The 24458-nt window shown below is 39.6% G+C and overlaps 1 protein-coding gene and 1 pseudogene across 1 annotated transcript; both read left to right on the forward strand.

The window, feature by feature from the left end:
- Positions 1–920: 920 nt before the first annotated feature.
- LOC148130092 (radial spoke head protein 6 homolog A-like) lies at positions 921–8214 on the forward strand (annotated as a pseudogene).
- A 2147-nt stretch (positions 8215–10361) lies between these two features.
- LOC113428495 (uncharacterized) lies at positions 10362–19044 on the forward strand. The gene is made up of 9 exons (XM_087969114.1): positions 10362–10428; positions 12336–12433; positions 14088–14177; positions 14256–14374; positions 15894–16016; positions 16261–16342; positions 17229–17296; positions 18206–18274; positions 18997–19044. The coding sequence occupies exons 4-9, from the start codon at positions 14339–14341 to the stop codon at positions 19042–19044; spliced, it is 426 nt and encodes a 141-aa protein (XP_087825240.1). The 5' UTR covers positions 10362–10428; positions 12336–12433; positions 14088–14177; positions 14256–14338.
- Positions 19045–24458: the final 5414 nt, after the last annotated feature.

Raw genomic sequence — 24458 nt, forward strand, 5'->3', positions numbered from 1 at the left:
TTTCATATCATACATCATACATGTTTAGATACATTACAAATCATACATTTTAGCAATAACATTAGCATATCTGTAGCACCTAATTCAGTATCATCATTCGATTAATAGTTGACTGGAAACTCCTTGCAGAGTTTTTGCATGAAATGGGGAAAATGCACTTGTAACAGATGGTTTTAATGATTAAAAATGGTCAATAGAAAACAGTGAGAGCTTTTTGTAACCAGAGTAAGAGATAATTTTATTATATCTGCTACAGAAGAAATCAGAAGCTTCTTTCTATCTTTTTATTGTTTCTCTCTGCACTTTTTAAAGTTTTCCTTCTTTCTCCCTTTATTATATTAGTGTTGTTTTTATGTTTTCTTTAAAACATTTAAAAAAAAAAAAGACAGTGATGTCCGGTCAACGAAGCAATCTGGACCATGCTCACAAAACAAACTCGACAATCCTGGGCAGGGGTCTCCAACCTTAGCAACTTTAAGACTTATGGACTTCGACTCCCAGAATTCCTCAGCCAGCGACTTTAAGACTTATGGACTTCAACTCCTAGAATTCCTGGCTGAGGAATTCTGGGAGTTGAAGTCCACAAGACTTAAAGTTGCCAAGGTTGGACACCCCTGTCCTGGGGGATCTGGCTTCACGCCTTGGCTAAGCCCAGCAACTGAATTTCCACACAGTGGCTGAACAACGCCCGGCAGACCCGCCCAACACGGTTTCCCAAGGCGACCACTGGAGGCGCTCTTCTTCCTCGTTAGGAGCGTCGCAGCCAATCCGCTTTCCCTAGCAACGGTGCCCGGTTGACCTTAGCAACGCTTGGCGCAAACTGCAAAAGGCGAAGCGTTTCGGCCAGGCCGAATCTTGCGCTCGCCCCTTTTGCCAAATGGAAGAACCCCGAAGACCAGCCGGGGACCCCAACGTGCCTGATGCGGACGGGGTCCCCTGTGAAGAGAGCCAGCCGCTGGGTCCGGCTCGGTGCAGCCCCAGCGAGCGCCGTCTACCAGCCTGAGCAGCCTCGGCTGAGCGTTACGACCAGCAGCAGGAAGGCCGAGGCAACGTCTACCAGCCCCAGCAAGCCAGAGGCGCCCTCTTTCAATCGAGGGGCACCATGGCGGATTCGAGGGCGGCGTGTCTTGGCAGCAGCTGCCGCAGCAGCCACCCAGCTTCCTGGATCAGAGGCCAGGGACCACTTTCCCAACCTCGGCATCCAGGAGCAGCCAGATCCTGCAGTCGGACAGTCACGGCCCTTATCAGCCCCAGGAACCTGGCTACCTGTCCCAGCTGGGGATGATGAGTTTATACAAAGACCAAATTCCGGATCCGGGTCCTCGGGCTCTGGTGATAAAGAATGCCAAAGCCTACCTGTTGTGAACCAGCGTCAAAACTGGCGTCAGCTTGTGAGTAGTAGAGGAATGGAACCAAAAACTGCCTCGGCCAGGAAACCTGCACCCGCAGGTGCCAGTGATTCTCAGGCAGGGCTGTGTTAATGCCTGGGCCTGATGGGCACTTGCCCCTGGGCCCATACTAATCTGTGTACATCGGGGGTCCCCAAACTTGGCAACTTTAAGACATGTAGACTTCAACTTCCCAGAATTGAACTGGGAGTTGAAGTCCACACGTCTTAAAGTTGCCAAGTTTGGAGACCTCTGGTGTACGTTAACCCTTCAATCCACCTTGTGTCATATAAACAGAGCAAGCTATTGCTTACATTTTACTGCGTTTTAAAAAAAATTAATACTAACCTGCAAATATATGTTTCATTGTATTGACCGTTTTTATTCCTGTGAGTAGTTGTCATAGGGGCCTCAGTACACTGCTTTGCCCGGGCCCCTTAATGCTGTTAAGACGGCCCTGTTCATGGGGAAAGAAAAAAAAGAAACAAGATTAATTGCAGGCAGTGTTGGGTTTGCCTACCACACTCCGTTTAACTTTTGTGGTTGTGGGAAGCCGGCCATTGTGAGTTTTTGAGCAACGGCAGTCCAACCAGAGTTTAACGTTTGAACCAATGGGTACATTTTAGAGCTGGATTGGGAAGCGGGACCTCACACAAAAAATAAGAAATTTATACTTATGCGATTGCTGCTGCAGAAGCCCGATAAGACACTAGATGGCAGCAAAGAGATAGAGGAAACTCCAGCCTTTTAAGTCAAAACCCTGATATTTGCAACTCGGATCTGATAAATTTGCAGAACCTGTAACTCCAAAAGTTACAGAAGTTGATCTCATTTATCTCCAAACTCTTTATTTAAAAATATTACTCCGTCCCAGCTTTAAAGATTATAAAGGAGCACTGAGCTTTTAAATTAATCCAAGCTGAATAATAGTTTCCAGAATTGTCATTGGATTAGTTTGCTTGAGTAAAACCCGAGTTGTGTGGCCTGTTTTTAAAATTGATACATTTCATAAGTCTGCTATACCTGGGTAGCAAATATTTGCATCATTGCTAAATGACAGCAAAGAACTTTCAGTATCCTTTTACTGATACCTAGATTTATTGACACTCTAAATTTATTATGGCATACTTGAGGATTATGCTGTAACAAATTTAGCTCACTTCATTGGATGCATCAACCTTAAGAAATGGATTACAGACCACAAAGGCTTGTATCACTATTTATTTACAATTACATGGATATTCTGTGTTTTGTACAGGACTCAACACTGTACATAATGCTCCCACTTTTTGTTCTCCTAATAATGCTCCCACTTTTTGATCAGTTGGACTGGGACAAAATTTCTGTCCAAACGTCACCCCATGCTTCTGTGATGGAGGATGAACTAAAAGTTAGTCCTCCATCCTCTGAGCCCAGCATCTTGATGATAATAAAGTTTGTAACATCTTCAGGTGTCATAGGTCTTCTCTGACAATGGTTGGTTTTAAAGCTAATGAAGTAGCATGGGAGAGGAATGAGCCAGTGATTGGTGGTCCTAGTTGGTCAATAGCAATTCTTTTTCATAATTACATAGGTGTTATGTCTCACCTTCACAGGATAGATGAGAAGTCCCAACTCCGACCAAATACAAGCAGACAAGAAGATTCAGTATTTACTGAGTTAAATTCCTTGAGCTGGCTATGTTTTTGGCAGTATCTCACACCGTTGCCTGCCAAGTCCGACGAGATAACAGGAACATAAATCACTAGAGCTTTCCAGAAACAGGATACAACGAATCTCCACAGAAAAATTCACACTTTGTCCCGTGCGAAGTTCCTAGAGCAAACACACCCACTTTTATTCCCTGTGGGGTATGTCACTAACTCAGCTCAGTCTCTGATTCGTCCACGCCTCCTGCGCTGCATCTCACACTTCCTCCTGCGACGTTGCCTAGCATCAAGCCAGCATTCGTCTGCTTGATTCTCTGTCACAGGCTGCTCCGATATGCCCTCCTCCTCCTCCTGATTAGCCTCATGCTGTCCCTCTCGGTTATCTGCCGAAACCTGAGGCATAATCAGGGAGGAAGGCATTGCCGAAGAGGAAGGTCCTGGGGAGGAAGGCATTCCCAATTCCACCTCCTCCTCATCTTCTGAATCCTCTTCCTCTAAGAATGCAGACTCAGGACTCGGAGCCACAACACATAGGTATGACCATCTTTCTGACATGTTGGCAAAGATTCTGGAAGAGCGGCCTGAAAATCCAGCAGATATAATCGAGAACATCAGTAAGGATATAAAGTGTGCTCGATTCCAAAAGAAATTGGACACCCTCCGAGATGAATTTGAAAAACATCCAACATTTGAATTGGCTGAAATGTACAAAACTCTGTTCCAAAAGGCAGGTGGTGGAGATGGCGCAGATCAAAAACCAGAAGAGGAATTGGTGAGTCAGTCCAATAAAATAGTCCTTCACTTATAAGCACAATTGAGCCCAAAATTTATATAGCTACGTAAAACATTTGCTAAGTGAATTTTGCTCCATTTTGCCCTATTTTATGGGGCATGTACATGCTGCATGGTTGTAGAAAGGAGATAAACAGACAAACCTTATACAGGTATTCCTTGATGTACAGACACAATTGAGTCCAAAATTTCCATTGTTTTTTTTTTTAAGTTTTTATTTCTTAAGACAAACATATACAAACAAAACATAAAAACATAAAACCATCTTCCATTTTATATACATACAATGTGTCAGTTGGTTACAAATCTTTTGTGCTATCCTTTTGTAGTCATTACTCACAGTTTATATCAATTTTCATATTGTCAAACTAACATATGCTTATATATTTATCAGTTATTAATCATCCATGACTAAACTATTTATTCCATCATTTTATACGAGATATTCCAAATTTTATTTTAAAATTTATGTTACACTTTCATCTAATGGTTATATATGTCTATATTATATTTTATATCAATCTATTAAATTTCTATTACAAAATTATTTAGTCTATTACATTATAAAATTTCCATTGTTAAGTGAGACATTTGTTAAGTGAGTTTTCCCCCATTTTACTGTTGTTAAGTGAATCACTGGAGTTGTTAAATTAGTAACACAGTTGTTAAGACAATGGGGCTTCCCTGTTGACTTTGTCAGGGGATTGCAGAAGGTGGTCACATGACCCCAAGACACTGCAGGCATCATAAATCAACCATCATAAATATGAACCAATTGCCAAGCATCCAAATTTTGATCATGATTTTAACTGTGTACAGGATTCCTACAAATGGTCATAGGTGTGTGAAGAATGGTCATAAGTCACTTTTTTCCAGTGCTGTTATAACTTCAAACGGTCACTACATGAACAATTGTAAGTCAAGTATCAGTATATCTCAAGCAGATGCATATTCATTCACAGATATATTACACAAATGATTAGGGATGGAGATAAATGTGGGATTTTCTGCATAATTTTCATCAACCATTTGATAGAATTTGTACCATGGGTTGATCATAAGTTTCATAAACTATTTGGTATGTTTGTACCATGCTGGTTAGCTTGATCAAAAGCAGGTTATCTGCTACTCCAATTAACCCTATATTCAGGTAGTAGACTATATTCAGGTAGCATTGTACTCTTGCGCGCAGTAATTTTTCAGACTATTCACTGCAACGAACATTACATGGGAGGAAAATGTCAAGGCTATGTATTACTTGTGAGTGAATCCTATTAAATTCAGTGCTAATTTATAAGTATGTTTAGGATTGCTCCAGTAGGAATAAATGCTTAGATATATAGTGAAACACTATTCCATTATTATGCTTCCTAATTGAAGGTTTTCCTCTTTAGCCAGAAACTCCTCTACCCAATGTAATGGAGACAGCTTACTATTTTGAACAGGCTGGAATTGGTTTGAGCTCAGAAGAATACTATCACATATTCCTTGCCCTCAAACAACTGGTTGCCACTCATCCAATCCAAACATGTCGCTTCTGGGGCAAACTCTTAGGTATTGAAGCCAACTATATTGTAGCTGAAGTTGAATTCCGTGAAGGAGAAGAAGAGGAAGAAGCAGAGGAAGAAGAAACTGCCGAGGAAGGACTAAAAGAGGGAATTGAGGCCAGGGATGAAGATGAAGAAGATGAAGAAGGAAAAGATGAGCCACCAAAACCCAACTACAAGCCACCACCCGTAATCCCAAAAGAAGATTATCGGACCGGTGCTAATAAATACACTTATTATGTTTGCAATGAACCAGGCAAACCTTGGATGAAATTACCCCAGGTGACTCCAGCTCAGATCGTGAACGCCAGGAAAATTAAGAAGTTCTTAGTGGGAAAGTTAGATGCTGCCGTTGTGTGCTATCCACCTTTCCCAGGCAATGAAGCTAATTATCTGAGGGCTCAGATTGCCCGCATTTCAGCGGCAACACAGGTCACTCCACTCGGGTTTTATCAGTTTGGAGAAGAAGAAGGAGACGAAGAAGAAGAAGGCGGAGCTGGAAGAGACAATTATGAAGAAAATCCTGACTTTGAACCCATTCCTGTGCCAGAGATGTTGGATACCCTTTCCAACTGGGTGCATCATGTACAGAATATTTTAAAACAGGTATGCTTAACAAAATCTGCACTTGTTGCTAGGGTTCAAAAAAAAATCCCCCAGAACAGCTTTAGTGCTATCAATTACAACTCTAGTAATTTTTATTTTCTTAACACATTTCAGAAAAAAAAAAAAACATCTTCTGTAATTTTTCCCATCATTAAAATTAATGAACAAGGATAGAAAGCTTTATTGGTGGTGGCCTCCCTGATAATATAAGTGTTTTACATGATCAATAAAAACATAAGAAAACTAATTCAAAATAACCTGTTTTCTGTTTGTGTTCTCCAAGCATTCATACTAAAAAGCATCAGAAATGGTATAATGCTGGAAATAACACAATATACTTTTGTCAAAAAGCCACCTGTTCCCTATCTGTCAGTATTTATGTATATAGATCTTTCTATTGATGTAATCTGCCTCTCACCTGTTACCTGCATTACACAGCTAATAATATGAGACAGGTGTAAGATTTTGATAGGAAATAAGGACAAGACAATCAGCTTTACTTTATTGAACCATGCTGTGTAGTTTATTTAACCTCTGGGATTAGATATATATGGATGTTCCTGGAAATTGACTATGCCTGTTCTGAAAGCAATGAAAATATTATCAGAATGATGGCAATAGGATAATAATTGTACATTCGTATGATGGTTTTACATAATTATCTTTAATGTAGTTAAATGTAGTAATATATAATGCAGTTAATGTAGATATTACATGTATGTATGTATGTATGTATATAGTATAGTATAGTATATGTATATGTACGCTGCTCAAAAAAATAAAGGGAACACTTAAACAACACAATGTAACTCCAAGTCAATCACACTTCTGTGAAATCAAACTGTCCACTTAGGTAGCAACACTGATTGACAATCAATTTCACATACTGTTGTGCAAATGGAATAGACAACAGGTGGAAAGCAGAGGCAGTTAGCAAGACATCCCCAATAAAGGAGTGGTTCTGCAGGTGGTGACCACAGACCACTTCTCAGTTCCTATGCTTTCTGGCTGATGGTTTGGTCACTTTTGAATGCTGGTGGCGCTTTCACTCTAGTGGTAGCATGAGACGGAGTCTACAACCCACACAAATGGCTCAGGTAGTGCAGCTCATCCAGGATGGTACATCAATGCGAGCTGTGGCAAGAAGGTTTGCTGTGTCTGTCAGTGTAGTGTTCAGAGCATGGAGGCGCTACCAGGAGACAGGCCAGTACATCAGGAGACGTGGAGGAGGCCGTAGGAGGGCAACAACCCATCATCAGGACCGCTACCTCCGCCTTTGTGCAAGGAGGGACAGGAGGAGCACTGCCAGAGCCCTGCAAAATGACCTCCAGCGGGCCACAAATGTGCATGTGGCTGTTCAAACGGTCAGAAACAGACTCCATGAGGGTGGTATGAGGGCCTGACGTCCACAGGTGGGGGTTGTGCTTACAGCCCAACACAGTGCAGGACGTTTGGCATTTGCCAGAGAACACCAAGATTGGCAAATTCGCCACTGGCGCCCTGTGCTCTTCACAGATGAAAGCAGGTTCACACTGAGCACACGTGACAGGGTCTGGAGACGCCGTGGAGAATGTTCTGCTGCCTGCAACATCCTCCAGCATGACAGGTTTGGCAGTGGGTCAGTAATGGTGTGGGGTGGCATTTCTTTAGGGGGCCGCACAGCCCTCCATGTGCTCGCCAGAGGTAACCTGACTGCCATTAGGTACCGAGATGAGATCCTCAGACCCCTTGTGAGACCATATGCTGTGCCAGAATGGTTTTTTCTTCATCCTGATTGGTTGGGAGTCTTGGTCTGATTGGTCCCAACCAATCAGGATGAAGAAAAAACCATTCTGGCACAGCAGTAGGCTAGCCCCAAATTTAAAACAGAAACGTCTGTGAAAGTCTGACTCACAGACGAACGCAATACAGAAGCCTGATGGTGGCAGATGAGATTCTGTCGAAACGTTGCTACAACTTTAATAATGTTAATAACTTTTAATAATGTTAGAGTCTTCTGCTTTTTGTTTTAGGAAATTTGATAACATTTACTGGGGTCACAAATACAGTCCAGAAAATTTCAACCCTACATTGCCACCTCCAGTGCAGCTCGAATATATTATTGGACCTGAAGTCACTGAAGGCCTTGATCCAACTGTGGAAGAAGAGATGGCACTCAAGGTTGCCCAAGAGGAGGCACTGGAAGCAGAAGAAATGGAAGAAATGGAGGAAGAGGAAGACGAGGATGATTAAGCTCAAAAATTCTGTTATAGTTTTGTTAAGGATAAACTTTTTTACAAATGTATTCTAATACTGTATTCTGTAAAATACATTGATGGTTTGTAGTAACTTTGATGAGTAAATCAAAAATAAAACTCTGAAATAGTTATTTTTAAAAAAGAAAGCAGTTTGAAATAGCAATAAATCTCAATTTTGAATGAAATTTGTTTCCAGCAGTTGTGATGTATCACCAAGATGAAAAAGAGTAATGTTTAATAGCTTATTAACTATTTTATTTCAACAAGGAAACAATTTATTAAATATGGTACTGGTGGCAATCTTAGATAACTCACAAACCTTGCTTAAAGCCAGATGCAGTAAGACAAAATGGCGATACTGTGTGTTCATAAGCCAGTTTTTCACAAATATGATATGTCAATACCATCCATGTTATTCCAAAGAAAACATATTTTACACAAATACTTGCCATCCTTATTTTCCAACCTCGTCATCTTGAACATATACATCTTTGCCCTTCCTTCCTTTTTCTTTCTTTCTTCCAAAGGCAATACATAATCAATCATAGCCATATTTAATTTTTGATTTCCTTACAAGGTTACTTCAGATTAATAGAGTTGGAAGGGACCTTGTAAGTCAGGGGTGTCAAACTCAAGGCCCAGGGGCAAATCCAGCCCATGGGGTGCTTAGATCTCGCCCAGGGGACTGCCCTGGAAAGAGTGAAGAACTGTCCCGCAGTGCCTCTGCCAGCGAAAACGGACCTCCCGAGCTCCATTTTCACTGGCCGAAGGTTGCAGGAGGCCATTGCAGCCCAAAATGGAGTTCAGGAGCCTGGTTTTGCTGGCAGAGTGCTCGGGCCACCACAGGCGCCCCCAACACAAGCCATGTCAAGCTGGCACTACCCACTCCGGGCCTCCAAGATCAAACCCAACCCTGATGCAGCCCTCAATGAAATCAAGTTTAACACCCCTGTTGTAGGTCATCTAGTCCAACCCCCGCTCCAGCAGGAGACCCTACACTATTTCTGATAGATGGCAGTCCAATCTTTTCTTGAAAGCTTCCAGTGATGAAGCTCCCACAACATCCGAAAGCAGCTTCTGTTCCATGGGTTGATTGCTCTCACTGGCAGAAAACTTCTCCTTATTTCCAGATTGACTCTCTCCTTGCTCCATTTCCATCTGTTGGAAGAAATATCAGTTCCAAGCGGGGGAAAGACCCCGGAAACGTGGAGGTGGGGGGCCCAACAGAGGGTATATAACGAAGGGTCTCTCGGCCCCTTGGCCCTTCTTTTCCTTCACCCAACATCCTGAAGCACCTGATGGTCCTTTTCACTTTGACGCTCCAAGCCATGGGGGGGTCCTGTCCATCCTGGAAGCATCTTTCCAAGCAGCCTCCACCTTTCCAGTGTCTTTTCCCCCACTTGGAACTGAATCCCGAAGGATATTTCTTCCAACACATCCATCACCTGGACTACCACACTTTGTATCCCCCCCCCCATCTCATTACAACCGCATTTCCATCTGACCCGTTTATGCTGATGCAACCGATTGGGGCCTTCGGGGTCTCTTTCATCCCGCAACCCCAGATTCACGCTTGGCCGTGGTCAGTGGGAGCACCGTGGTTTGATTTAGCGAACCACGATGCTTCCCCTGACCATGGCTAGAGCCTGGTCCATGAACGCAGCCACTGGTTCCAATTTGGCAGCTGACCAAAGAAGCGGAGACACGACCGGGACCCCGGGCTCGTTTTGCAGGGTTTAAACCGAAGGCCTCCTTCAGCCAATCAGCGTCCGCTTTCGCGGTTCTTCGGCCTTCTAAGGCCCGCCTTTTTAACTCTATCCCCAACCGCCGGTTTTTTGTTTTTTAAAGGCAAATAATACGAAATATAGATAGATATACATATATCGCCACTCATTTTTCACGTTTCTCCTTCCTGGAAGAAAAGCGACCGGAATCCATACCGCATGGACTTCTCCTCTAATAATGATTAATTCCATCCCGTTTCTTCCTTTCGCCCTTGGCGACCCACCCACCCTCTCTGGAATAATGGTTCAGTCCGCCTTGGGAGGAACTTGGTCTTGCCTCGCCAACCGACCAATCGGAAGCGCCCTGGGAGAAAATTTAAACACGGAGGCTCCGTTGGGAAAAGAAAAGACCTTTAGAAGCCAGGCGGCGGGAGGGAAGAAGGGGGCGTTACCGTTTGCGTGAGAGTGCGGCCGCTCATTGCGAGGTGGTTTTAGTTTTATTATTAGTATTATTATGGTTAGATAGGGGTTGCCTTTTTTTTTCTGATTTGCTCTTTCGGGGTCGCCAGTTTTGTAGCTCCGCTTTTCCTCCAGTTCAATGTAGCATTTGTAGTACGGAGCTTATGAAAGTAAGTTAAAGGGAGAGACGGAGAAGGAAGGAACTGACTTTATCTAATGTAGAGGGAGGAATAATTAATAATAATAATAATAATAATAATAATAATAATAATAATAATTAATAATAATAATAATAATAATAATAATAATAATAATAATAATAATAATATATAATAATTAATAATAATAATAATAATAATAATAATAAATAATAGAGAGGGAATAATAGGATTCTCCTTTCCAATTTTCCCTTTCATAGTAGGAGCTTATGAAAATAAGTTAAATGGAGAGACAGAAGGAAGGAACTGACTTTATCTAATCTAATGTATATAAGGAGGGAATAAATCCTACACCCCCATCCTCCTTCCAGGGGTCAGTATAGTGAAATGTTTAATATTAAACTGTGATCTGAATGTCTGTAGGGATTCTCAGTCCTTCAGGTCTTGGTTGTCCCAAAGGTGCTTTTTCAGGAGGTGTTGAGGTAATTCCCCATTAGGAGAATGAGCGCATACAGGGAGACGTATTTGAGAGAAGTGTTGGAATAATACACAGTACACAGATACACTGTAGAGTAAATGTGGGTTTTTACTTCCAGAAAGGTTTAAGCAAAGTCCAAAATAAGCAGTCCAAAGTCATTCACAAGTTGAATCAGTCAGTTTTCAATCCAGTAACAAATTCCAGTGTCAAAAACAGTTCAGTATCAGACTTACATTAAATCCAATAATATCAGTCAATTAGAAGAAATGGAGCAAGGGCAATACTTTCCAACAGAAGGAAACAGAGATACTCAACTCAGACACACTCTCTTCTGAGACTAAGACTAAACAACCCAGGTTTCTGGCTCCATCTTATGGCTGTTTGAGAAACCACACCCAATTGCATGGTCTTGCATTCCCTTAAAGATATAGTACTAAAATGTTTATCCTGGTTTATATATTTCTAACCCAAATACCTGTTAGGTGACTCATATTCCTAACAGGAGGCAACTGAACTTTCTGGTTTTTTCTTTTGAAAACGTTTCACTGCTATGATCTGAATGATTAGGATTTGGGTCTGACCTGTCTGTTCTATCTCGTTTTCCTGAAAAGGCTTCTCTGTCTGAAATGCACTCATTATGGAGAAAATCTATCTGGTTACTAAGAATCAGCATGGACTTGATGGTGCCTAATCAATCTGAAGTGCACCAGAAGAGTCCTAATTTCCATTATTTATTTTATTTATCGAATTTATATTGCTGCCTATTCGCCCATGGCGACTCGAGGCGGCTTACAGAATGTAAAACCATATTTAAAATAAAAAACAATAAAAACTAACAAAAAGAATCAAATAAATTAATAAAGTACAATAGAACAAAACCTGGGGGAAAAAATCACCCCCCAACTCCCACCCCCTGCCCCGACGACAACAGATCACATGAGCCATTTGGTGGTCTCCATCCCACTCTGGGTTCCCCAGGCCCGCTGGCAGAACCAGGTCTTCAGTGCTTTCCGGAAGAGTATTAGAGTGGGGGCCATTCTAATCTCTAAGAATAATAAATAACAATAATCTTATTCCCATTTATAATTGGGTAAAACTCTACTCTTTCTCATGTTAGTTTACATACCAGCTGAGAGTGTGGTATGCATTTTTTGATTTCAGAAACTACAAACCTTGTGTGTGGATGAGATCCACAAACTGTTAACACTCATCAAGGGGCATATTAATTTTTAAGGAAAAGGTTTCTCTTTATTCCTGAAATAATCTAATGACCTGAAAACCCGATTCATTCTTTCAGAGAAAATGAAGATCTTGTTGATGAAAAAGGACAGGTTTCATGGAAAAGTGAAGACTGCACTGTATCACAAATAGATGGAACCAACTCGTTTGTCTTTGGTAAGCTCTTGATAACTCCTGATATGTGTATTTGTGTGGTTTTCAGCATGAGTATATGTAAAGTAATAGGAGAATTTACGAATGGAATGTCTTGATTAATTAAAATGCCATACTAAATGTAGTAACTAACCTTCTTGATCTTTGTTCATTTTATATGTGTATAGCAGATGCATACTGGTGTTTTTTTTAGGAGAAGCATTGAATATCATTCTTTGTTTTGGTAATCTGTAATCCAGTCTGTTTTTCTGGTGGCTAAAGATAGCATATATGATGGGAAGATATCACTGTTCTTTCTATGCCCAGAACAGTGACTCTTGTAAATGTATGAATGAATAATAATTCTTTGACTTGTTCAATTGCAGTGCATGCATTGCTACATCTTCTGTAACTAATTGTTCATGTTACATTCAATATTACCTTTCATTTTTACCTCCAAGAAGTAACTGTTTTTTGAATTTATTAGCTCTAAAAACCAGGAGACTATGAATTCTAGATTTGACTAGGGCACAAAAATTGTTTGGGTGTCATTGGCCTTGTCACTTTTTCATAGCCCAATCCATCTCACAGTGTTGTTGAGAAAAGATTAGTAGATAGATAGGATCAGTAGGTTTGCCTACTGATGACAAAAGAAAGGCGAGACAAAAAGCTAATTTATCAAAAAGATGAGTAATTTTCTCTATTGATGCTTAAGCACCGAAGAGCCTGTCTTGGAATATGGTAGATTTTTACAGAGGCCATCATTTTGGTGATATATTTGTCATTTTTCTCTTTGCTGGGCAACCTAGTTGTCTCTTGAGTTTTGCCAATTAACATCATAACTTGCTATGATTGTTGTTCCATAGTTCTGTTTTCAGTAAATTTTTAAAATTACAAATGAGATTTTCCTGTTTAAGTTTTTATCTCTTTTTCGGATTTTCTGCTCTCTTATTTTTCAGCAGTTCCTTTTCTGGAAATTTTCGTATCTTAATTTTTGTTCTTCTGTCTTTGGTGAATTTTCTTACATCTTCATTTTTCCACAGAAAAATGAATATTGTGCATTTCCAGGTTATACTCAGAATAAAAAACTTTATGTATAACCATTAAATAGGATACTATATGAAGGATAATACTTGTGATTCAGCATAAGCCAAATAACTATACAAATGCTAATACTTATCGTACAGCTCATTCCCAATTGTTGTTCATTATTGGCAAAGTTGCTTCAGCTTACAAAATACTGGCAGTCATTGATTTACCACAATTGAGCCCAAGGTTTGTTTTTAAGGAAGACAAGTGAGTTTTGCTCCATTTTACGATGTTCCTTGCCACAGTAAATCACTACAGTTGTTAAGTTAGTAACATGGTTAAGTGAATGTGGCTTCCCCATTGACTTTGCTCGTTAGAAGATCACAAAAAGTGATCACATGATCCCAGGACACTGCAACTGTCATAAATATGAGTCAGTTATCAGGTGTCCAAATTTTTGATCCTGTGGAGATGCTGTAAATGTTGTAAGTGTGAAAAATGGTCATAAGTTGAGTTTTTCAGTGTCATTGTAACTTCAAATAGTCACTAAATGAATGGTTGTAAATTGAGGAATACCTATATTAGCCTGGTGATTTTTCAGGGACTGGGCACGGTGTCTACAAATTAAACTTTTTGCTTTCTTTTGAAGATCGTGTGTTCCACTCTAACAACAGTACAAAGGAAGTCTACCAAGGTGTGACTGCTTCTATTATCAAGTCGGCAGTTCAAGGATATAATGGTACTTTGAATAATAACCTTTTGTGTATATTTGTGCATGTGGCTATTAATTTAAAGTAGTCATTCTACTTCTTTTTAGGCACTATTTTTGCTTACGGTCAGATAGCTTCTGGCAAAACGTACACAACATTGGGTACCAAAGATGAGCCAGGTATCCTACCAATGGCAATTGACGATGTTTTTAGTACAATCTGTGGAGTAAGTGATTCTACTGAATGTTTCTATTTCAGCTAACCAATGCTTTTGCCGAAATGGATATGACTGATATTGAAAGTGCATCTGAGTTCCTAGCCTCTCGTGTCAGCATTTTTCAGGCTGTATGTCATGATTGCCATCCCAGAGGCTACAAGAAAATGAATGGAAGGTTATCAGAGAGTCTCACTCCCTCTGGTTTTCCAGCTCCATGTAAAAATATGCTGGGTTGAAAGCAACTTTCCAGAGCCCGTTGTAGAAGCAGTAAATGTTCTTTTAATTTAACACAACTTATGTATCTTTTAAAGGCGTAATCAGGGAGGCTTCTGTGTAAAGTTCTGGTCAACTGACCCAATCTACAGTGTGCACAGAAGATTACTGTGGAAGAGAAAAGAGGCTGGGGTTATATCAAGGAGGCTGCCAGAGCCAAAAGCAAATCAGAACACTTATTGGGAAGTGTGCTCTTCTGCTCACAAAAAGTTGGGGTCATAGTAGCAATAACAGACTTATATATCACTTCACGATGCTTTACAGCCCTCTCTAAGCTGTTTACAGAGTCAGCATGTTGCCCCCAACAATCTGGGTCCTCATTTTGCCCACCTCGGAAGGATGAAAGGCCGAGTCAACCTTGAGCCTTTTGAGATTTGAACTGCTGGCAGCTGGCAGTCAGTAGAAGTAGCCTGCAGTTCTGCACTCTAACCACTGCGCCATCAAAGCTCATATATAATTAACATATTGGAAGGCTAGATAAAGAAATTTGGAGTTTGCTTTCAGTTGTAACTAGCCATACCTGGAAAATAATTTTGCATGAGTGCCCACAATACAGGTTGTTTTTCACTTACACAACCATAATTGGGACTGAAACTTCTAAGCAAGGCAGTTAAGTGAGCCTCCTATGATTTTGTGATTTTTTTTCTGCAGTTGGTAAACAAATATAGCTTCCCACATTGATTTTGCTTGTCGGAAGTTGGCTGGGAAAGTCTCAGTGATCATGTGACCTCCATTATAAACTGCCAATTGCCAAACACTGACCACGGGGATGCTGCAATAGTTGTAAGTGGGAGGATGGCCATAAGTCTTTTTTTTTTTAAGTTGCTGTAATTTTGAAAAGTCATAAGTCAGTGACTACCTGTATGCTTTTACAATTCAAAATAACAGCTAAAAGCCTCTTTCACGAAGTTTTTTAGCCGCATAGAAAGAATAATGTTTTAAATTCACTATCTGGGGGAGCACATTCTTGGGACTGTCACAAGTTGAGTTAAAAACCTTTTTGACCACAAAATTCTTATGAAGAAGGTTGTGTTATAAATGTATACATTTGCCTTTCTTTAGCCATGAGTCCTCTAGTGTTAAACTGTCATCATCACTGACATCTAGATGACTTGATGTAATTAGAGGTGTAGCCTAACAAAGAATAAAGCATGGCTAGGAATGCAAATAGGAAAGCTTAGTGATTAATGGCATTAATCTGTGGAACAAGTTGTCTTCAGAAGTATTGGCGAATGTAATATCTCATAATTTTTAGATTCCAGACAGGGAATTCCTGCTCCGTGTATCATACATGGAAATTCATAATGAAACTATACAAGACTTGCTATGCAGTAACATTAGGAAAAAGAAGTCCTTGGTAGTTCGTGAAGACATCAATGTAAGTACATGAGGCTGGACACCCCTAGTGCTGCTCTCCAGCAAGACTATTGCAGGCACTGCCTCGCTAGTCTCAATTACTCTGGGTTGTTCCCAGACTGGCTAGGTTTTTCTGAAGGTTTTATTCATGGTTAAATCAGAGTCAACCATTGAGCCCAGTTATGTATGCAAGTACAAGGCACAATATTCACAACTGATAAAGAATATTGATTGGTATAATAATCGAGTGTTTCATTCTCTTCTAGAGAACAATCTATGTTGAAGATCTGAATGAAGAAGTAGTGGTTTCTCCAGAACAGGTTATGAGCTGGCTGAAGAAAGGAGAAAGTAAGATTTACTGCCTAAAGTTTAAATGAGCATTATAAGCAAATCTCAGATTTCTAGATCTGTTAAAAGTCAGGCCTCTGTACCTGTAAATGAATACATACTGTCTTCAATACACTTTTCTTTAGTGTCTCCTCCCTGCAGATAGATACTCTCCCATACATAACCTGTGTTTCTTGTCCACCTGGGCAACATGCTCATGTATGCTCACGTATACACTTATAGCACTTAGATTTATATATCACCCCATAGTGCTTTAGAGCCCTCTCTGAGTGGTTTACAACGTCAGCATATTGCCTCCAACAATCTGGGTCCTCATTTTACCAACCTCGGAAAGATGGAAGGCTGAGTGAACCTTGAGCCTGTCAGGATCGAATTCCAGAGTGTGGTCAGAGTTTGCCTGCAATACTGCATTCTAACAACTGCACCATTAGGGCTCCTATATAACTTACTTTCTCCGTTCCTCAGGCACACATGCAAACATGTGCATGGAATGAAACCACTATGCTGAATTAGCCATTGGTGGTATAGTACATTTTAGCCCTTTCCTTGAAAATAAAAGAAGAAGAACTTGCTATGTTGCTACCGTTGTAGTAGGAGTGTGATGATCTTCTGTTGTTTGGGGGAAAATAAAGGGCTGCTGTAAGAGTTTCCAGAAAAGAAGTGCAAAGTTGGTGGAGTTGGTTCTTTTATTTCTAACAAAATAACAAGAGTTGGAAGGGAAGTTGGAGGTTGTGTAGGAGTTCAGTGAATATGGGATGTGGGGAAAGGGAGTCAGGTGCATTTGTAGGCACCATCTGCTGAGGTCTATTTTATGGGAAACGAGAATAAGTCAGAAGAGAAAATCCAGTTTTAAGAACAATCTGTATCTAATGTTTCTTCTAAACAGAAAACAGGCATTACGGTGAGACAAAAATGAATGAAAGAAGCAGCCGTTCTCATACGATTTTTAGAATGGTAAGTGATTGCTAATTTTTGTGTTCCTGCCTTCATTTAGTTCATGCCACAGCATTCAGCAGCATCTGCTATGCAGTTAAGCACATTATACAAAATATTGAATGGCACATATCTTCCAAGTAAATAAACCTGGGCTGAAAACCATATACGTAGACTGAGGCACTTCAGTTCTTAGTGACTCCTGTAGGACGAATAAGGCCACAGGTCTGATGAAGAAAATCCTGACCTCAAAGTTTTGGAATTTATAATGATAAATATAATACTCCCTTGGTGATTTTGAGGAGCATGTTCTTTATTTTTATTTGGCCAAACCATAAATCCTGTTTCCAGACAAATGGCTGCTCAATTTTTCTTGAAAACTATATTGACAGAACACCCTTAATTCTAGGAAGCAGACTTGACTGATAGCTCTCAAGATCAGGAAGTTATTTTGAGTTTGGTTCTCTCTGTGTAAAGCTTTCATCCATTGGTTCTTGTCCTACCACTCTAGAGAATCAATCCACATTCCTGCTGATAGTATTTCTATCATATATCCCCTTAGCCACCTTCTTCACACTTTGAATTGGGCTTTATATTCTAACAATAGATAAATAAACTGATAAATAAAATAATCCCTGATGGGGAAGCATATACTAGCATGTTTGTGCAAGGGAAACCTTTACCTTTACCTATACAAATAGCTTCATCCAGTTGTGTTGGGGAGGACTGAACTCTGGGACAACACAGTTTTTGTTTCAGGCTAGGCAAAGTTGGATACTATCCCTCAAGGTAGGGGAAATTAACCCTGTACACACATTGCAGTAAAATTAATGTGATGTGTGGTTTCATTTTGATTTTTGTCTAGCTCTGTTCTCTAATGTATAAAGGTGTTGTTAAATCTGGTTCATGATATTACTTTTTTTTAAAAAGATCATTGAAAGTAAAGAAAAGCATACTTCTGGCTCAAGCTACGAAGGAGCTGTAATGGTTTCTCATTTGGTGAGTTATTTGTATGATGGAACAGGGGTTATAATAAGTGGGATATGATAGTACGCTGATGTAACTTTATAAACATTAAGTAACAGTTATGTTTTGATTTATACTCAGACAGGGTAGGCTAATAAATTTCTAAAATTCATCCTATCAAATTGTTTATATTTTTTAAAAAAGTGACAGGAATTTCATGTAAGACAAGGCTGAAGCTGCTGCACAAAGCTGCCACAAAGATGGTGGCTTAGAAACAGGGTGTGGACAAAAGCTGGAAAAAGCTCCCTCAGGGAACCAAGTTGTTAAGGAAACAAAGGGAAAAAATGTTACTTGAATCAGACAAAAGAAATTGGGCCTCACATGGGAAACCCCTCCCCAAGTCCCACCAACAGCTACCAGAACAAAGCAAGGACTTTGGAGGATAAAGGGTCCTTGAAGTCCACCCACTCTTTTTTGTCTTTGGATCCAGACTTGGTGACTTCCGTCCCTCTGGCTGATGACTGCCAGCCTAGTTGAGGATGTGGTTAAGTGTGGATGAAGGGTGAACAGCAAATATATATGTTGTAGCCGGTAAAGTCCGCTAATATTTCAAATTCAGTGGGTCTTTGTTTATTCTAAAGAACCGTTTGTTCCTCAGTGTTCGCTAAAAGGTGATATTTTCCAGGGCTGTGAGTAAGTGACCATAAGCTGAACTTGGGAGCACGTGTGTAACACATTCTGTCTCAATTTTTCAGAATTTTGTAGATCTGGCAGGAAGTGAAAGAGCCAGCCAAACGGGCTGAAGGTATGTCTTTACTCCTCAATGAGATTTTCGGTAAATTCTATAGTAACTTGTTCCTAACTTATTGCCTTAAGTCGACTACATTCACATCCTCCCGTTTTCAAAGGCCCACCTCATAAATTAGGGTTTCTCCCTTTATCTTCTCCACACTCTCTAAAGTAAAAAGATTCTTCCAGGGAAACTCCTGCTTTGAATTACAAGTAGTCCCCGACTTAAAACAATTCATTTAGTGCCATTCAAAGTTACAACAGCACTGAAAAAAGTGACTTGAGACCATTTTTTACTTACGACCATTGCAGCATCCCCATGTTGACCTAATCAAAATTCAGACACTTGGCAACTGTCTCATATTTATGACGGTTGCTGTGTCCTGGGGTCACGTGATCCCCTTTTGTGACCTTCTGACAAGCAAAGTCAATGGGGAAGCCAGATTCACTTGAGAACCATGTTACTAACTTAACTGCAGCGATTCACATAACAACTGTGACAAGCAAGGTTGTAAAACGGAAAAATTCACTTAAGCAAATTCCTCACTTGTATCAGAAATTGTCGTAAGTCAAGGATTACTTGTAAATGTAGTCATGTGGGAATAGAGGGATAACACATAATTGTCCATTCCTAAATGAACGGCTCTTAATAAAGTGCTCATACTGATCACTAGGAACTTTGATGTTATATCTGCATCAAGTTAAATAGCCATTGTTTCCTAGAAATGTAAGAATAAAATCACAGCACAGCTATCTTTAATCTGTGTTAGAGTGTGTTCTCACTTCTGTAATTATTAACGGTTAGATATCCTAAACTATTAATGTCCTCCTATCAGAATAGACAAGTTTAAAAGGAAACTAGACAAATTCATGGGGTGTAGGGTCTGTCAAGGATTTCCAGTTGTGGTGGCTGTCTCATCTTTATTGTTGAGATCCATATTTCCCAATTCCAGTTGTTGAAGAATCTGAATGGAGAATCACATTCACCCATACCTAGGCTTTAAAAAGGATCCATCTGGTTACTTGTCTTTTTTTTTTAACGCTGGGCTGTATATTTGATTCAGTATAACTTTTCCTATGGCCTTAAAATGAGCACTGATTTATGATGCCTTAAATCCATCCAGCAACAACTGAAATGGTGCTTTTTATGTATGTGCTTAGGGATTCATCTGAAAGAAGGTGGTAATATTAACAGGAGCCAATTCATCTTGGGCCAAGTCATCAAGAAACTTTGTGATGATCAGTCTGGGTAAGAAAAAAAATATTCCTGTTTCAATTAGAGCAGCAAAAGGTTGATGAGGTCTGAATCTCCCCTTTCCCAACTTCATATTTTGACATGCGTCTTTTCACATTTTTTCATCTAGATAGTTTCATTTTTCAACTGATTAGTGTTCTCAGTTCATCTAAAGATAATGAGTTGGCTATTGAAGCCATTTTCCCTCAGCCACATCCATAATATTTTATTCTTCTTTCTCTTATCCCTTTGCACCAGAGGCTTTATCAACTACCGGGATAGTAAACTCACAAGAATTCTGCACAACTCCTTGGGTGGAAATGCCAAGACTCTGATCATTTGTACAATTACACCAGCATCTTTGGGAGAAACTCTTGACACGCTCCAGGTAATTTTTAAACGTTCTTGTCAAAAGAACATTTTGGGTATGGATAAGCACAAGCAGAAAGGTGCAAATGGCAGTTATCACTTCAAAACTATATACCATAGTTACTCTTCATGTGATATTATATGTATGTATGTATGTATGTATGTATGTATGTATGTATGTATGTATGTTATGTCTCACCTATATTCTCAAGTGAGCATACAGAGTTCCAGAGTTCAAAATATTCAAACAAGAACAAAACCAGACTAAAAAGGGTTAACAGAACTATTTTTCCAGTCCTTGGCAGACTTCCCGGAATCTGTCTGGTAATTCAGAATTGTTCATCAATCACAGAGGCCGCTCCACAGGTATGCTTTCGACTCATCTAACACTTTGCTTCCAAGCAAAGTTTGAGAGTCAGCACACCTCCTTAAATCACCTGGATGGGCGTGTCAATCTCTAATCAATGTCTGGCTTGACGCCACCCATCAGATTGACGTTTCCTAGTTCTCCTGGTTCTAGCGTCAAGCCATGATCTGTCAGTTTCCTCGCTAGAAGCTTCTGTCTCATTTTGTGGATCATTTGCTGGCATGAGCGAAGTCGAAGGTTCTGGGGAGGATTGTCTCTGCGACAATCTCTCATCCTCCTGGCTCACATCTGTGTCCTCTGATAATTCAGCTAATTCAGACTCCATATTCACAGCAGGTTCCAACCTTCCATTTTCAGAGTCATCAGAGTCAAAACTCCCAGCAGGATCGATCCTTCCAGTCACAACATACATATATATATATATATATATATATATATATATATATATATATATATATATATATATATATTATATATATATATATATATATATATTATATATATATATTTGTATTTTTGTATATGTATATATATTATGTATATATATATATAAGTATATATTCTCAACTATTAAGTGAATATATATATATATCATAGAGAGAATATATATATATTCTCTCCAACTATTGTGCTATGTGGAAAAGTGTGAGTATATTCTACTTTTATTTTGTTGATTTGTTGTAGTTTTGTTTATCTTCCAACATTGGCCTCACTACACGTCATTTTCGAAAGCTTCTAGAATTGTATTGCTACTTATAGCTAAAGAGTATCATTGTTCTGTGTACAGGATTTGTTCATACATAGACCTAAAATTAAGAGTGGTAGGAATTTGTGGCCTTCCAGGTGCCAGTCTATGAATTGGCCTAATGTACTATTAGTCTAATTGGCTGACTGATTCTGTCTTGGAATCTTGCATAGTAGCTCATCAAGGGGCAGAAGTAGCCCCCCCATGGTTTTACATACTTCTCAATTTTGTTTACACAAAATGCTAATGGGGGGGTGGGGGGAAACACTTCATAAAGAAAGAAATATACATTAGAGCAGAAATATCCAGTAAGAATAGCATGTTTTCAGTTTATGAATGTAATGAAAATTTTTAAAAATTATACTGATTTTTATTATATTACTGGCCTTCTCTACATATTTTGTCTCTTCTAGTTTGCCAGTACGGCCAAAAAAATGAAGAATACCCCGAAAGTCAATGACGTTCTTAATGATGATGCTTTTCTAAAGCGATACTGTAATGAAATAGAAGATTTGAAACGCCAACTGGAAGAAGTAAGTTGCCTAATCTAAATGGATTGGATCGGTCGTTTTCCAGGCCAGCAGGCCAAATCCATCAGTTAGCATGCCCCTTGAAAGTGTCCCTGTTCTAAAAACTCATTAATTGTCCAGTTTCTTGAATGATGCATGTCACAAACTTTCAGACTCTGAACTTCATTTTCTTCCAAGAGAATAAATGACTCGTTATGTATGTTTAGATGCTACCTACGTTTCAGTTGAATATGGCAAAAGTATTAGGACAAATAGAAAAACTGGGGGGAAATGCATCTAGCGATAGGAGCAGGAGTAGAGTCTGAACAGAAATTTTAAGAACCAGTGAAGAAGCTGGGACAATTACTTAATAGAACTCCACAACTTATGGACTCCTGACAATCACAAGGGAAAGGGAGAAGCTTCTTATTATATGTTAGTAATCTGTAGTTAGCTCTTTTTATTTCTCCTCTGGTGACTTTAATAATTTTATTTTTTAAAGTCACTAGTAAATTTTCCTCTTTGTTGGGGACACTGGGAAGCAGGAAAGTGTTGATCCACTGAACCTTTGCTTGACTTAGAAAGTGATTTCTATGATCTCCAGCTGAAGAAGTCAAAAATATTCTCTTCTTCCTTGGACATGCTACCATAGATAATGTTTCCTGGACTACCTTTTCACAGACCATATGATTGCAGCCTTAAGTTAAACCCTGTAATGCAAATGTAAATGTTCAAATTCTTCCTATTTATTTCCTTGCAGAACCAAAATTTCCATTTGATAAGCAGCCTTGGTATCTTCTGTTTTAGGTTTTGTCACATTCTCCTACCAAAGATCAGTTAGCACAACTCTTGGAAGAGAAGAATTCTGTTCAGAAGGAGCAGCAAGACAGGATAAGAGAGCTGACAGAAATGTTGGTGACCGCATCCTCTTTTTTGCAAGAGCGGGAGCTAAAGGTAAGTATGAAGATTAAATATGACATAAAATTAGAAAATATTGTTTGTTTTGGAATTGTTATGCGTGGGAGGATGGGGAAAGTTTATGTAAACATAAAGAAACACACACACACACACACTCATTTTCTTAGCCTTTCAGAAGTCCATTAAGATTTAGTTTTTTATTCAGACACTGGAATGTAGTGAGTATGTCTGGAGTAAGTTGTTAGGCATCGCAAGGGTTGATAAAGAAGCCAGGTTTTGTTTAGATTTTAGTAGTAATGGCTTTTATTCTTGTGATGATATAAGAAATATGATAAATCTCAAAACAAATAGCATGTCTTAAGTTCTAGATTTTTTAAATTTTAAAAATCCCACCATTGTAAGTCCAGGGTAAATAAAAAAATGATACATAAAACATGAGATATATTTTAAGGCACTGTTGATTTACACCAGGCGTGTCAAACTCGATTTCATTGAGGGCCACATCAGGGTTGTTTTTGACCTTTGGGGGTGGGGAGCGTTTTTGCTTTTAGTTTGTTTTGCTAGCCCTTTGCCAGCCAAATGGAGCTCGGGGGAGCTGTGCGCTGCCTCCTACAGTCTTCTGCCAGTGAAAATGGAGCATACGCCCCCCCCCCAGCTCCATTTTCGCTGGCAGAGGCACCATGGGCTGGTTCTTCACTGTTTCCAGGGCAACCAGATCTAAGCACCCCGCGGACCTTGAGTTTGGCACCCCTGATTTAGACACCGAAATAGAAAAAAAAATAGGAAGCCTTCTTTCTCGTCTTAGTGATAGCCTGAGTAGTTGCATTTGTATGAAATTGTATTTTTGATGGTTCTGCAACTGTTTGAGAAAATAGTAAAAACTCTTAAATCAAGCTCGTCTTCTGCTATCTTCATATAAACAGTCTTCCGTTGACAATGCTTATTTGTCAGAACTCTTATCTATGTTTCTCAAGCTTATACTAATAGCATATATCACAAAACTTAAGCATTGCTTGTCAGGCTGCTCTAAATTAAGACCAGTGGGTCATAATGTCAGGTGCTGTTTACATTTACATGCTCTACACCTTCCCTGCCAAAGACTTTTCGAAATCAACATTGCCAATATTTTTCCCACTATAACAGTTTCTGCTAGAGTTCCTGACTCTACAGAGAACAAATTTGAACTCATTGTATTTATAACAGGTATAATGTACCTATTATATCAAGTCCTTTCTCAGATAGGTACAGGTGTATTAAGATTTCACATCTCAAAATTCCTCAACCTG

This window comes from Notechis scutatus, chromosome 6 (assembly GCF_049901735.1).
Source record: "Notechis scutatus isolate UNSWTSFEM ecotype Mainland chromosome 6, rNotScu1.2, whole genome shotgun sequence".
NCBI lineage: Eukaryota > Metazoa > Chordata > Lepidosauria > Squamata > Elapidae > Notechis > Notechis scutatus.